The following is a 16,899-nucleotide window of genomic DNA, read 5'->3' on the forward strand; positions in this document are numbered from 1 at the left end:
AACTTCCTAGAAAGTTAAAGGGATGTTATTTTGTTTATTTGAGTTTTTTCAGGGATGGCCATACAAGAGATATTTTTTCAGTTTGATTTAAAAAAAATCTTTGCACATTAATGACAGCCAAGTGGCCGTGGTGCTGTTTTAATTTTTTTTATTATTCTTGAACAACTGATTTGTTCACATAGGCCTAGACTACTTGGTAATCTCATTTATTTGTATTGTGTTAATAAAGAAAATATGTATTTAAATTTGCCTTGGTCTGGTTTGTTTAGAAAAAAAACAGAAAAAATCGAGGTTTAAAATCGAAAATTGTCCATTAGTTAGAAAAAAAAATCGAGATTTTATTTTTAGGCCAAATCGCCAGCCCTAAATGTAATGTAGTTTTTCCATATATTGTCACATATTCATTGTCCTAAGTATTTTTGTTTTTTAGCTTTTAAGGTCTTTTAAATTCAAATTGTGTCGTAAATACTATTTATATTGTCTTTATATTTTTTACCTACTATGCAAGTTATTTTCTTAGATTGTTTATGTTCGTAACCAACAGACACCAAAGGCTAATTCCTTGTATGTGTCAAAGTATCTGGTAATAAACTTGATTGTGATTGTGATGTACGTCTGCTCGTCCTAAAGCCTCTGCTTTGCACTGGTGGTCTCAGGGGGGGGTCAGGGGTCAAATCATGTTCAAACTCAACGTCTCTTGGATGTTCCTGCTGTTTTTGGTTTCAATAATGGAACAAAAAAACATTTCAGGAAACTTCTATTAAACTGGTTTTTAGAAAACCTGAAGTTTTTAACTAAGATGTGAATTTGAGGTTAACTAATGGATAAGTTCATTGATTGATGTGAATAAGAGGGTTTTAATCAGCCACCGTTTAACATTTTAAAGACTTCATTAGATTGATCTTTGTCATTTGTAATCAGGATCTTTATAATAATGATGAAATAATAACTCCAGAGAGGCCAGAGATGCTCCTGCTGTGAAGCACACCGAGTGGAGACATGTGGGGAAAAGCTAAAGAGCGTTTGTTGTTTTAATTCGGGGAAGCAGAGATCACAATAAGGTTTGTGTGTAATGCTGCTTTTACATATAATGTGTTTTGGACTGGGTTTAATCTCATTAATCCATTAACATATGTGTATTTAAGAATAAGAAGTGAATAGTGCTGGGTGGGTTCCTGTCAGCTCTGAGTTCAGTGGGCTTGTGTCAGTCTCTTCCTCTTCAGCAGCTGCAGGTGGTTCCTGCTGTAACAGCTCAGAGTCTCTGCAGTCTGACTGAGGGAGGTTTTTGTACGACTACAAATCACTGTGTGAACACGTTACCACTGTGGTAACTCTGACAGTAATAAACTGCTGCATCTTCAGCCTTCAGTCCAGTGATGGTCATAGAGAAGTCAGAGCCGCTTCCACTGCCACTAAACCGAGGTTCTGTTCCTGATTCAAGTGTGCTCACATATTTTATCAGGAGCTTTGGCGGCTGTCCAGATTTCTGTTGATACCAGGACATACATCACTATTACACTAGGGTAACATCTGTGCTGGCTTTACAGGTGAGAGTGACGGTGGATCCTGGAGCAGACGTCTCGACTGCAGGCTGAGTCACAGTCACAGTCTGACCGCTGCATCCTGCACACAGAAACAGATCATTGATTTCTCAGCAGAAAGAAAGGAGAGGAAAGGCCAGCACATGATGTTTGAAATGTTGCTGAGTGAATGAACCTGTGAAACAGCAGCAGGCCAGCGTCCAGATGAGGATGGTGATGAGAGTCATGGTGCTTTCTGCTGACTGACACATGTGAGTCCTGCAGTGTTGAACTCACAGGACTATAAACCTTCTCAGTTCACTGGAGGATCAGCTGACCATGCAAAGCCTCCTCTCTATGGAAATGATTGTCTCTGCTCTCAGCACACTGAAGGCAACGTGGGACACGAAACCAGGAGGAACACTGTCTGGATTTACACCGTCTATCATCTGAATGGAAGAACATATTTATATCAGGAGTGGAGATGAGGATTTGAGTTTGTGTCCACTGTGGTTGGTATGATATGTCTGTTTGTCTGACATTAACATACATACAGAGATTCACTGTAGATCAATAACATGTTTCAGTTCTGTTTCAAATACATTTGTTAATAACTATTATTGAAAAGCCTCGTGTTCATTTAACGTGTAGAAACTAATATAAAACTGACAAAGTTAGTTGTGTAGAAGACTGTAATGGTTTCTCTGCCAGGTGTAGAAAAGTGATGAGAAATGACATAAATCATCTTAATTCTTCCAGAGATGTAATCCATATCTTTAGAAAAGCTTTGTTGATTTAAAAACTGTAGATGTGTCTCTGTTATCAGTGAGATCAGGGAGCTTTCTCAGTGATACATGCTTGCTGACAGTGCAGGAGGTTTTTGTACGGCCACTCAATGAGTTTGTATCACTGTGGTGGACTTTTGGTGGAGGAACCAAACTCATCGTTGACTGTAAGTACCAGAGATTTGTATTTTATACAACTATTAGCAAATATATAACTTTCATTAATTATTAAATGAGACTCAAGTTAAAAAAACGTAGATTCCATTTTATATTTTTGTATTAAGCTCCTCTTGTAATCTGAAAGGAACCTTTGCAGACTTCTATATTAATTGTTCGTTTCGTACAAATACATTTTTTGAAGCAAATAACTTGTTTATTTTCTATATTATATTTATTATCATAACAACTTTATACTAAATGTTTTTATTTATTAAAATGTGTTAACGCGTGACGTCTCCGCCACATTCAGTTTTTACATTTGTAGTTCACAATATTGTATTTATTTACATTATTTATCTATTATCTTTTAAAATATCAACTATTTAGTTGAATTCAAGTTAAATACGGATTCATTTAAACTTGTGATTGTATCAGTTAATGCAGCTTGTCGTCGTGTTCACGGTTCATTGATTTGACATGCAGTGAAAAGGAAGTGAAAGAGACAGATGATAAATGTTTGAACTGTTTTCACTTGAGACGTTCAGCTCTGTCAGTTTAAAGAACATCATCACACATGTGAAGATATTCAATCATTATTATCAATGAATCTTTAGCTTGCACACTTTACACAAAGTCAGTCATTCACACTTGAATCATGTGGGTCTGATCCTGAGTGATTTATGAGAGTAACAGCAGCACAACTTATTCTGTTATAGTTAATGAAATATAAGGATTCAAGGATTCAAGGCTTTTCTTGTCATGTGTCCATAGCTACAGTGCAGATACTTCAATGAGCATCTTAGGTCACAGGCTCCTCCAACAGAGCAGCACAATAGCACAGATACAATAGAGCAAGGAGAGTCTAGATACAAGTAATTGGAATATGATATATTAGATAAATAATGTGTAAGTTGCAAACAGATGAATGTTATGGATGTTCTTTTAAAAGACGTACAACACTCAAATGTAAATTATAAAAGGCAGTGATACCAATGTTTCCACAGAGGTGACTGGTATCGTAAAGTACTGACACAAGGATTTGACAGCAGCAAAATGACAACATCAAAAAAGGACCTTATAATCAAGTGTTCACTCTAATGTCTCCCTTTTCCTCCCCCCTCCCTCCCTGCTCCAGTGGGTGTGCAGCAGCCCACCCTGAGCGTCCTCCCCCCCTCCAGAGAGGAGCTGCAGCAGGGCAGTGCCACCGTGGTGTGTCTGGCCAGCGGGGGCTTCCCCTCCGCCTGGAAGCTGGGCTGGAAGCTGGGGGGCAGCAGCAGCTCCTCAGGGGGGTCCCACAGCCCGGAGGTCCTGGGGAGCGACGGCCGCTACAGCTGGAGCAGCACCCTGAGCCTCTCTGCAGTGCGCTGGAGGGGGGCGGGCTCAGTGAGCTGTGAGGCCAGTCTGAGTGGACAGAGCCCTGTCACTCAAAGCCTGGACCCTGCCCGCTGCTCGGAGTAGAGCATCACTTCCTGTCTGGAGAGGAAGCAGCTTCTTTGCTAGAGATCTTCATGAAGACACACATCTCCTCTGCTCACATGTTGCTGCTGTCTCTGCTCAGTTGTTAGTGTTGCTCTCTAATCCTCACTTCCTGCATATTCTCCTGTTTGTTCATCAGCTCACAATTCAACTGGATTTCATTTGTTTCAACTCCAACAGAAACTCATCATTCATCTCAAATGTGGCGTGAGCTTTAAACCATCATTAAATAAAAATGTTGATTAAAATGAGACTGTGTCTTTGTACTTCTTTAATTCATATGTTCATTGTGAGAAAGATGTATTAATACCTTCAGTATGAAACCTCGTATTATATTAATATAATTTATGATTGTGGGACAATTTATTTTATTTATTTGTATTCTTTTATTCTACTAAATTCATTACAAAAAAGAATTATAATTCATACTCACAAAGATGAACAACATTAGTAGAAGCGGGAGGGCTGAAGCTTATGGGAAGTAGCCCTCCTGTGAATCATCCTAATATAACATTGGCATTATTGCGTCAAAAACGTATAGAAATGAAGGAGTACAAAGAAATAAAGAAAACTAAAGAAAACTGGAGAAACAAATATATAAAAGTTAGGGTAAGAAAATAATAAATGCATATATATATAAGAAAAACTATAGGGTCATTTTCTGCACATGTCAATAGCAGTTTCAACTTCCATTTTTGAAAATGAAAATACTATATATAAATGATATACATATGTACACATGTACTTGGCAAATAAATAATGAGTAATAATAATATATGCATATAAACATTATGAACACTTATTTTCAAGTGACTTTTTTTACATTCATACTGTATGTTCACACTTACACAAAATATACAGATGTTCAAGTGTATAAGTACACAAATACACATGCACTCATATACACCAATACAAATATTTTAAGGTAATTTCCAGGGCTGAAATAATAATTCAACCCCATAAACGATGAAAAGAAATAGGAAGGACAAAATAGATGTAAAGTAATGTAGACCATATTAAATAAATACACAAACTGAAGGTATTAGTTCTAAAGAAATAATAATAATAAAAAGGATTCCGGGAATAGAATATTTGTATTTAGTTTTGAATTGTTGATGACAAGTGATACTTGAAAAGGTCTGGGTGAAGTCCATTGCACGTTCTAAACTCCGTTTATGGATCAGCTGTGATTTGATGGTTGTTCTGCAGGGCTTGCTACACAACCAGTCAGGATGCCTAGCTGGGTATTTCCTGACTGTGGTTTGGAACTGCTTTTGAATGTTAGGAGGCATTTTGTTATGGAAACATGTTGTGCATAATCAGTACTGTTTTAAGCTTTACTAAGTCAACACATTTTAATAGATTGAGTTTTTTAAATACTAAATCTATTGAAATACACAGTGGAGTGTAAACAACAACATTGTGTTTACAGTACTTCAAATGATTTAAATTGTGTTGCGTATGTTTGGACTGCGGTAATATCATTAATTGTTTTGTAGAGCCATTCATAAAGTTACTGTTAAATATATGTTGATATCAGTGGCTATAGTTCAACATTAATCTAACTTTCCCAGCTCACTCATAAAGAGACTGAATTTAATGACATTAATATAGTTTAAACAGGGTGTTGAAGAGTGTCTGTGAGTGTGTTTCAGCTTTATTTGGGTTCATGGTGGTTCTGCTTGATGACTCTTGTGTTCACTGGACCAGTTCTCCTCCTCTCAGTCTCTTCACCTCTGCAGCTGCAGCAGGACGCTTTGCTTCAGACTGAAGGAGGTTTTTGTACGGCTCTAAATCACTGTGTGAACGTGCCACTCACCATGGTAGCCCAGACAATAGTAATCTCCTGCATCAACTTCCTTAACGTTACTGATGGTTAAAGTGTACTGAGCACCAGATCTAGTACCACTGAATCTAGGCTCAGTTCCAGAGAACAGAGTTGATGATGAGTATATAAGAAGTTTAGGAGCCTGTCCAGGTTTCTGAAGATACCAACTGAGACGACGACCAATATTAGAGCTCCCTGTAGCGCTGATGGTCACAGTCCCTCCAGCACTAACAGACTTGGATGAGTCAGTCTGAGTCAGGAACTTGTTGGCAGAAGACTCTGAAATGAGAAGTGAAATGTTAGATAACCAACAACATGGAGCAGCAGTTTTAAATGATAATAGAAAGAGTTAAAGACAAAGCACATTGGATGCAAACATGAAAAGAAAAGACACACATTGAACCACACATACATTACTCCTATCATTTCAGATGATACATTTTCAAAGTCTCTCACCCTGACACAGAAAGCCCAACATGACAAGCAGAGTTACTGACAACATGATCTCCAGTTCTCAGGATGAGTGCAGGAACACGGTTCAGACTCTACGTGACTCAAGACCTTAAAACTGTGAGGAGCAGTGAAGCATTACAATCATGCAAATGACATGTCACACGTCACACAGACACCTGTCCTTGAGAAACCAAAATGCAGTTGAGGTGAGTTTTAGTTACGGTTTAACATCTCTTGAACATCATTTGGTCATTCAGAGTCACTCTTAAATGTGAGGGTAATGCTCTTCTAGGTACGTTCTTTTCTTTGCAAACATCTTTCCTTGTTTCCACTTCTTTCTGAAGTATCTCATGAACAGTTTAACAGTTCCCCCGCTGGCAAATCGATCTACATTGAACTCAATATCCACTGAGTGTTTGATTCTCTAGGATGTCCCTTCTTGTTATCAAATCCACTGAATAGAGACAACAGCATGCCATGCAAACAGAGAGACATCTAATATCTAACAGGTCTGTCAAGACTGGATGATTTTACGCTCAATGAGGGGCCACATAGAGAAACACATACAAAGGGCGGGGCCACTACTAGAGGTGAGGTATTCTGCCTCATAAATTAAGTTATAAGTTAAATCAATCAATGTAAATTCATGCTTGTTACCTACTGAATATGATTTATAGTAAGAAAAGCTCACAGCTCTCCATAAGGTTTCATTATTTGGGGTTGTAAAACAGTGTTGGGCAGCGATCAGCCCTTAAAACAGGAGGCCTAAGAATTGCTTAAGATAAGGGGAAAGTATGAAGTATAATATTTCAAGCTTGTTATGCAAATAACTTATTGGGCTGTTTTTCATCAAGTAAGATTTGGTTATGAAAATGGTTTCAACTTAAAATGTATTGGTGAAAAGTGGGTTTATATTGGCCACAATGAATAGCTACTATGTAATATAAATATGTCAACATATATATTTAAGAAGTATAATTATAAGACAAGCTGAAGTTTCAGGTGTGGGCCATATTCCATTATACTTTTAGAAATTCGATGAGGGCCCAATTAAAATGTACAAGACACCCTGATCTATGCATTGTATTGTATTGCATTGTTAATAAATGTGCCAACACAGTACTAGTCACATAGAGTCACACTGTAGATCCTGTTTTACATTATCTCTCAGTCAGAGATGGCCTTTTTTTCTGAGTGACTATGTCTATTAATTGAACATCTGGATTAGGAAAGGGGAACATTTGAGTTTCACTTCCCCTCTGACTGGGGCTCATGTAGTTTCTGTGCGTCTGTGCCGTGGTGCGTATCAGAACCTCAGGTCAGGTCACAGCTCAGCCAACTCTGTACGCTGTTTCATAACGAGGGAGGTTCTTGTATGACTCTATGAGCAGTGGCGACTGGTCATTAGGGGCACAGCCCCACCTAGTGTCCGCAGAAAGTATTAAAATAATGATTACAAAAAATGCAAAAAATAAATTAAAAAATATATAAAATATATTTTAAGATCATATTTAATCATCTGATTCGTCTGTACATTGTTGTTTTAGGTCATGGTTCTTCTAATTAGTGTCTACAGTGTGTGCCTATTGAGCTGTTTAGAGCCGTGTGGGACAAAACCCGATCCTGCCCCTCCCTCTCACTGCCTAAGTGAACGTGACTGTAAAAACTACACTGCGCATGCTCAGAGTATTTTCCTATGTAATGTGGGTGGCAAAAATGACCGTAGGGGCATAGAGCTGCCATCCCCACCATACGTCATCTCACATAATTCAGAGCTGATTGGCTGTAAGTACGTGTGCCGCGAAAAGTGTGGTGTGTGAAGAGGAGGAGAGAGACGCGTCCTAAAACCAGGAAGTAAGCTGCGCATGGCTTCCCCCACAAAAAGCAATGAGATTTCTCCATAGGATTTTAGAAATAGCTCAAAATAAGATCTGTGGGAAACTTAGCTGTTAGATAAATGTACGTGTTGTTCAGCCGGTAATATCCACATGTCTACCCTACTTTTATCATTTTCTAATCATAAATCCATCATTTAGATTTATGATAGACTTTTGAAACTACAAGAAGATAAGGAGGACTTTTACAAAAAAGTAATAGAGATTTTTGTCCAGAAGGATAGGCAAATGGACTTCATCTTCAAGTCAAGGTAAAACCACCATTTTATTGAAAATGGGATCTTACTAAGAGAGAACAATTCAATATTTAAATGATAAAATTACATTTTTTGGGTATCCTTCTGTTGAACTGTCTGTTTAAAATTAATTGAAGCATCAGACTAAAAAAGCTTTTGAAAATAATATTTTGACCTAAATCAAAATATAATATTTGTAAACCTGAAGAGTCAGTGCTAGTGCCTCACCAGCCATGAACCTCACTGCAGAAGCTTATATATAGACATCTGAGTTTTTTGTGCCCCACCACTTTTGTACATATAGAAACGCCACTGTCTATAAGGCCGACATTAGCTCCCATACAGCAGTCACTTCATGCATCTTCACCTCTTGGTGGTGGGAGTGACTTTCATTTCAAATCCACTACAGCTCAGAGACAGAGAAATAAAACATAGCTACTGAATGCAAACTATTTTATATGAAGAACAGTTTGAACATTAAACTAAACCAACCCTATTTATGTAAAGGCTGGTTAATGCACTCTCTGTAGACTCAAATCGGTATCTCACCCTGGATGTAGACTACCAGTACCAGCAGTAAAACCAGCAATAACCTTATTTAAAAACTGGATAATTGTGCATCAAGGCCAACAAATCTTCTCTGAGAGTTGTCTGTGTTACATCTGCATGAAAAAACAACAATGCTGCCATCTTGAGTCAAAATAGGAGTATGTAGAGACATTTGAATCTTTCACATCATGCACAGAATCTGAGATACAGTGACATAAAAGTCCCTTCTTTATCGGAGCAAAGTTCTCTTGTGAGTCTTTATCGCTTTGTAGTCGCCCTGTATAACAATCTAGAGTCTGTCTGGGTCTCTTTGTAGTTGTTTTGCCTCTTTATAAAGTAATTTAGCACTTCTTTGTGGCGTCATGCCTCTTTCTCATCATTATGCAGTTCAAACCGGAGAGACGTGATGTAAGAATTACATATTTATTGTTTACGCGTCATATGAATGAAATGATTGCCATGATAATACAACAGGAGAATGTAATGGTGTTTGGCGATTAGGCCCCGGTTTGCAGGATAATCATTCAGGAGGGAAAGAACCGCTCCGATGAAATCCCCAAAACCAGTGAAGTATGAAATACTGAGATGAACTGACTTGCTTACCTTGTGGGGTGACTGGTGATCTGGGAATGAAAGATAATAGATTAACATATGTAAGCGGCATTGGGCCGGAATCACTGCCGGAGCTTACGGGTCATGCTGAGACTCTGACTGCCGAAATCAGTGCCGGTCTTATCTGAAAACGACCTGCGGGTCGCCTGCCTGGCTAGCAGGGCTTGACTACGCCGCCCGAAGGTCGAACGGTTTTGTTTTGTAACTGGACACCGAAGTGTACGGTGGCCCAACGTCCACGACACCGAAGTGTACGGTAGCCCGAAGCTACGACACCGAAGTGTACGTTGGCCTTCCGCCACGCCTGACTTCGCAGGATATATATATTTTTTTTCTTCTTTACTCTTTCTTTATTTTATTTAAATTTTTCTTTGTTTTGTAACTGACACTAACTGTGTACGGTGGCCTTCAGCCACGCCTGACTTCGCAGGATATATCTTTATCTTTTCCTTCTTTACACTCTTTTCCTCTATCTTTATTTCCTTTGTTTTGTAACTGACACCGAAGTGTACGGTGGCCCTTCAGCCACGCCTGACTTCGCAGGATATATCTTTATCTTTTCCTTCTTTACTCATTTCCTCTTTCTTTATTTCCTTTGTTTTGTAACTGACAACCGAAGTGTACGGTGGCCCGAAGCCACGACACCGAAGTGTACGGTGGCCCGAGTCCACGCCTGACTTCGCAGGATATATCTTTTTCTTCTTTACTTTTTCCTCTTTCTTTATTTTCTTTGTTTTGTAACTGACACCGAAGTGTGCGGTGGCCCGAGTCCGTACCTGACTTTGCAGGATATACATTTTACACTAACAACATTTGAGCAAGGGCCTGGGATTTGGATACCTGTGTCCAGGAGATGAAGCCCGTTACGTGTAGGTGCGCGTGAGACGAGACGTTATTCCCTGTGGGCGGGGCCCGCGGACTAGGACGGGAATGCAGTTTGAATATCAGGTACCTTAGTGAGACATATATACTTATGAATGTGTTTATGAGCCACCACCAGTTATATGCATAGATACCATAGTTAGGGTCTCGAGAGATCTTTGGGAAGCCCGTACGGCGCTGATGTCCGGACGAATGAAGGTTGTGAAGGCGGAGGAGGACCCACCGTCCTAGTTGTTGTAGGGATGAGGTAGAGAGACCTTGATTAGCAGCAGAGGTGGCTGCACCTATCCTGAAGGAATGCCCCGGGTATGATATGGGTGATAGGCTGGATTTAGTGAGAACTTGCTTGAGGTAGAAAATTGACGGGGCCATGACCCTGCGAACCACTCTCCCTGGAAGAAACCCCCAAAACCCATGGATGGGCGGCATCCGTGAAGAACCCTCATTGAGTCAGAGGAACGCACGAGGCCATCGTAAAAGAAAGTAACTCCGTTCCAGTGGGCGAGCAGGAGGGACCCAGAACCGAAGGTCTGAGCGGCAGCCTTCCATCTAAGAAAACGCAGTCAATGGAGGTTGTCGACCGCTGATGCTGCGTCCAGGAGGCGGAGATGAAACGAGCGCCCCTGGGGGATGGACGTGCATGGCGAAGTTGAGGTGTCCGAGAAGGGAGAGCAACTGTTGTTTTGTGATAACTTGTTGCTCGCCAGTATGACTTGGTGATGTCCCGGATGCGCTGCAATTTGTCGGAGGGGAGAGACGCCTTCATGTCTATGGAGTCGAGGATGAGGCCTAAGAACTCTAAGCGTGTGTCGGGACCTAACGTTTTCTCTTGGAGAGAGGGACACCTCACTCCTGAAGCAGTGTTTAAGCTTGGCCAGTGAGATCCCTGAGCTGTCCTGTGGCGGGTTTATGGGAGGAAGTCGTCCGGTAGGTGAAGGACGGAGGGGATTCTGACGATGTTCAGCAGGATCCAATAGAGCGCTTCCGAGAAGGAATTGAAGATGCGGGGGCTGCTTCTGCACCCGAAGGTCAGGCGAACGGCGAAGATAGAGTTTGGACTCCCACTTAATACCGAACAAGTTCCACTGAGACGGATGAATGGGGATGATTTGAAGGCATCGGTAATGTCCGCTTTGGAGAGCCGAGCTCCGTGCCCTGTGAACTTGATCATCTTTATTGCATTATCCGCTGAGGCATGGTGAAGGGAGAACTGATCTGGAGGGATGATGCTATTGACGCTGCAGAACGGGCCGGAGCAGGGAGCGGACAGATCGAAAATCAGCCTTTTATTTACGTGTGGCTATTCCGATGGGATTTGAACGGAACACTGAGAAGGGGGAGGAGCTAAAAGGACCGATTATATATCCTTTGAGAAGTTCTTTGTCGATGAGCTGGGAAACTATGTTGGGTTCTTTAGCGGCTGACTGTAAGTTTCTTGCTACGAAAGTCACTGTGGGAGATGGGAGGACCCCTACCCTGAAGCCTTGGGAGAGCCCTGACGGGAGATAGTCAACGAACACGGAATCTGTAGATAGCGCAGCTGCTAGCTGAGGGATGTTAATGGGAGTGGAGGGGTGATATTCCAGAATGTTTTTATTTATTTATTTATTTTTGATGTTTCTGGCGCAGAGCCACTGTGACGGCCCGTCCACACGGTGGCGTGCGTTACAGCTTCCAAACGCTTCTGCCCATTCACTTTGAATGGGGTGACGTCACTTTTAGCAGAACTGTATTTTGGGAAGCGACGTGGAGCGTTTGCTGGCGTTGCTCGCTTCAAAAAGTTGAGCAATGTTCAACTTTTGGCGCCTCGGCAGAAGCGTCAGCCAATGAAATCCCGTTTATGCAAATCTGCCAGTACAAGCGCTAGCCAATCAGACCACGTGTATGCTGGGAGAGACTACGCAGGTAATTCCTCATATTCCAAAAATGTGAGGGAAAATTCATTATAGCGGTAGTGAATCACCCGGTGCTGTATGATCAGTCTCTGTTCATCTACCGGGATACGAACCAGAGGAGCGAGGCATGGAGGGAGGTGGCAGAGACAGTGGGTGAAAACTTTTTTTTTTTCCAGTTTACTTCGTTTTAACATTGCTATTGCTTTGTGTGTCGGGGGCAAGAGATTCATGTGATTGGTTGTTGCTGCTGTGCGGACCAGTAGCGTAGGCAGAAATGTACTTTAGGGTGGGCCTGTAAAAATATAGGGTGGGCCAGATTTTTCTTCTGCACATCAGAAACTAACCACAATCCCGCCGGTACCGGTGGCAGATTACTTTTAGAATACTTCCTTTTCTTTTCTTTTTTTCTTTCCTCTTCTTTTTATCTTTTCTTTTTCTTCTTTCTCTTTAGAATACTTTATTTTCCATAACAGATGGGTATGTTTTGGTGAACAGGAGACACATATTTTACTGTTTTAATGGCTTATGAAGAGCACAAACACAACATTTTAGTGTCATAAAAAGAAAAACTCACCCAGACTGCATTCTTTGTACTGTCTTAAAACCTTTCCTTGGAATATGTTATGCATTGTAAGGTGTCCTTGGGTGCTTTGAAAGGCGCCCCTAAATAGAATGCATTATCATTATTATTTATTATCTGAAACGATGTAATAACTTTTAAAAATGTTCCCAGTTACTTGCCCCATGCATTCGGCAGCAGCAGGCCATTCAGTTATATTTGATCCCGTTATAAATGTCATCATTTTCGACAATAAATAAATGCTACATAAACGTTATCTTCCACGTTTTATCTAAACGTCTCCGTTTCTACCTTTCAATATGTTTTGAAAGAGAACTCTCTCTCTCTCATCTGCGTGCGGGGCGGGGCCTCACGGACACGCTGCATCTCTCGCTCACAGATACGCTGCAGCGCTGTGCAGTGTGCAGTGCACACGGTTCTGCCGGTAATGAATATTACATATTGTGAGGAAACTTTCCACCAATAATTCCAATAAGTATTCACTTCAGGTTTACGAAAGTAACTGCACTCAGATTACTCGTTTTTCAAATGTAACACCAGCTGAATATACTGATTTTTTTTTCCTTTCTGATTACGTAACACCGTGTATGTATTCCGTTACAACCAGGGGTCGGCGTCATGGGGGGTCATTCGCGGGGCCATGCCCCCCCAAATGAGTCACTGTGCCCCCCCAACACAGGGTGGGCAAGCCTTGCCACTTTGCCGATTTTTTCTTTTTTTTATCATATAGGCTAAGTGAAAACGTTTCCACTAAAGGTTTTTTGTGTGAAATACATCAGAAATAAATAATACAAATATAAAACACAGCTCACTGCTGCTCTCTGATTGGTGTGTTGCTTGACCAATGACCCCCGACCTTTTTTTTGTTATCATTACGTGGCTGAGTGTTTAGATGAAAGCCCAGTGGCGATCTGTTAATCTGTTACACTGATTATACAGTAAAGCCATCAAAAATAATATGATATACAGTACAGTACAAGTACATGGGTCTCTGTGTTTCATTCAAGCTCTGTGTGTGTGTGGCACGAGCGCATTTTGTGAGTGCGCGAGCGGGTAACGTGGAATGTTGTGGTTAGCATCTGGTTAGCTAGCTATGCTAACGGATATAAGGGCTGTTTCTACACCAAGGTGGAGGAGAGTCCTCTCCTGTCAGACTGAGAGGATCTTATAACGTCAGCTCAGTGAGGTAAGGACTCTCTCAGTGTTTAGATAGTTCACTTTAGTGTAGGTTATCTCAGTGGGTCTCAAACGGTTTGGTCACCATTTATGTAAGTATTTTCGAGGAATACCTTTATATGATCATTATAGTTATTAAAGAGAGAATCAATGAAAAACGGGTATGAAATACTATAGGACAGTAACACAAGAATACAGTTTAAAAGGGGAATGATTAGTGAAATATCCATAAAGAAAAAGTAAATCTGTGTACAGTTCTGTTTCATATGGATGCTGAGAGATGTAGGCTATCCATAGATCTCTTCATTTTGCTCTCCAAGTGCACCAGATTGATGCATTTAACTTCAATATTTTAAAAATAATCTTCCCGGGGGAGCATGCCCCCAGACCCTCCTAGAGGAGGTTAGGTCCACCCCCACCTAAAACATGTTCACATGGATAGGATACTAAATACATTTGCACACTTTTTATATGATGGCCTATGTCCATATCAAATCAAATCAAGTTTTATTTATATAGTACATTTTTCAACGATTTTTGGTCGAGCCAAAGTGCTGTATATACAGTATAATACAAAAATAACCTACAGTAAAGACACTTTACAGCAAATACAACAGCACAGTTTGTGCAGAATATCAGTATGAGAAAACCACACCCTCTGTCCTTATATGTTTCTGTTTTGGTGGTCGTGCCACAACCGTGCATGTATGCACAAGTCATAGGTGCACTATACAATAGCACTACACCCCTGCAATCTGTGTGAAAGACAATAGACTTTACAGCATGTTTTTTTAAATTGAAGTTGCGTTGGTGTTTGTGTGTTGGTTGTTGACGGCAGTGTGTGCCCCCCCTTGGTAAATGATTGCCCCCCCATTCGAGTTGTTCTAGAGCCGACCCTGGTTACAACCCAACCCTGTGTAAGGGTGAGTGCAAAATGTTTCTTTAAAACTAGTACCTGAGTGCAACGGAAGTTGAAGCTCCTGTGGCGGAGTCTTCCAGAGCCTGGAGGCGAGCATCGATAGCTATAATGGAGCTAGCCAGGGATTGCAGGGAGCCGGCCGCGCTACTCTCCATAACGGCCCCTACACACGGCGGCGTGCGTTACTGCTTGGCGGTGGGCGTGTCTGAAGCTTGGGGATTTTTTACGAACAACGCGGACCAACAACCAATCACATGAATGTCCCGCCCCGGACATACAAAGCAAAGCATTCATGCTACATCCATGCTGGCTAAATATACTGTCTATGCTTGCTAGCTGTCCATTCAAACGAAGTACACTGGATATAAACTCCCCAAACAGGCGAAAACCGACCAGTTTCACCCACTGTCTCTGCCACCTCCCCCCATGCCTGGCTCCTCCGGTTTGTATCCCTGTATGTAAAGAGGGACTGGTCATATAGTACCGCCACGATCATTTTCTCCTCCATTTTTTGACATATGGGAAATAACTGCGGTCTAGCTCTCCCAACATACACGCGGTTTGATTGGCTAGCGCTTGTAATGTCAGATTTGCATACGCAGGATTTGATTGGCTGACGCCTCCGTCGAAGCGGCAAAAGTAGAACATTGCTCTACTTTTGCAGCGAGCACCGCGAGAGAAGCTACGCTTTGCTCCCACAATGCAGTTCGGCGAATCGTGACGTCACCCCATTCAAAGTGAATGGGCAGAAGCGTTGAAGCGGCAACGCACGCTGCCGTGTGTAGGCTCCGTAAGGGGTGTGACACTCCCTGCCTGGCGAGCCTGAGAAGGGGTGGATTTTTGGAGGGGGACGGGATCCTGGAGGGCTCGACTTCCTGCCCTTTTTTACCTCCGCGGCTGCGGCCTCGTCCTCGCCCTGCTCTCTGGGGAGCTGACTAGAGCTGCTGCCCCGGACTGGGGAGCTACGCTGGAGACCTGGTCCGAGAGCTCTCGCAGCTGAGAGAGAGTGAGGCCTGGGGCTGTGGGAAAGCCCTGCTGCAGGAGCCGGGCGATGAGGAAGTCTGCCTCTGTTGATAAGCCGCTATGGGGTGCCGAACCGGGATCGGAGACTTCCAGAGAAGGTTTGTGTTCCGAATTGTCCGAGTTGGACATCTTGAGCTAGTTGTTTCTTACGGTTTTTCTCACGAGAAGGAGTATTGTAGTACTATCATTGCGTGTGATCATCTGCAATGACAACTGACAGGGAGGAAGAGCAGGCATTTAAGGAATTTAGCATGTGCAGCGATTGGCTGCTGAGGGGTGACGCCCTCGTATTTAATGAGGGAGGAAGGGAGCCATAGAGTGACGTGTAATGGCGCATTTCCACTGCAGCGGGTAGGCCCGTTTAAGCGTCCTTAACCGTCCTCAAGTGGCCAGGCCAGTTTTTGGTGGCCTTTCCATATAGCCTAGTACCGGCTAGCGGGTACTTTTTCCCTCTTTTTCCGGCCCCATAAAATCGTGGTTCTATCAGACCAGGGCCAGGGCTGAACTAGTGACGTCAACACTCTCGACTGCTGATTGGTCAGAGAGAATCGTCACAAGATCGCGCGCGAGATCATCCCTAGCGTCGCATATATATCTAGAAGCAAGCTTGCAGCATTTTTATAAACAGCATTTTTGTAAACGGAGGAGCTACAAAAATGGCAACGTCAAAGAAAAGCACACCGTGGTCGACCGAGGAGGTGACGACGTTCCTACATCTCATTGGGGACGATAAAATCCAGCGGGAGTTCGACGGAACAACGCGAAATGTGAAGCCGATCGCCCCGCCTACACTGCGTTGCTACCCCAGGTCCTAAACTGTAATGGATATGCGCCACGGCCTCGGACGGCCAGCGAGGCAGCCCGAGGCCTGAGCGAGGATGCTTAGGGACGCTTAAATGGGGCTACCCCGT

General features: G+C 42.2%; 2 pseudogenes and 1 gene segment (V, D, J or C); 1 reads left to right on the plus strand and 2 right to left on the minus strand.

The window, feature by feature from the left end:
- Positions 1-1,277: 1,277 nt before the first annotated feature.
- LOC117539433 lies at positions 1,278-1,877 on the minus strand (annotated as a pseudogene).
- A 338-nt stretch (positions 1,878-2,215) lies between these two features.
- LOC117539577 lies at positions 2,216-4,121 on the plus strand. The segment is given in 3 exon segments: positions 2,216-2,231; positions 2,347-2,472; positions 3,600-4,121. Coding segments are annotated over 3 exon segments (465 nt in total).
- Positions 4,122-5,560: 1,439 nt separating this feature from the next.
- On the minus strand, positions 5,561-6,327 carry LOC117539498 (annotated as a pseudogene).
- Between the last annotated feature and the right edge of the window lie 10,572 nt (positions 6,328-16,899).

Source organism: Gymnodraco acuticeps, unplaced genomic scaffold (assembly GCF_902827175.1).
Source record: "Gymnodraco acuticeps unplaced genomic scaffold, fGymAcu1.1, whole genome shotgun sequence".
Taxonomy (NCBI): domain Eukaryota; kingdom Metazoa; phylum Chordata; class Actinopteri; order Perciformes; family Bathydraconidae; genus Gymnodraco; species Gymnodraco acuticeps.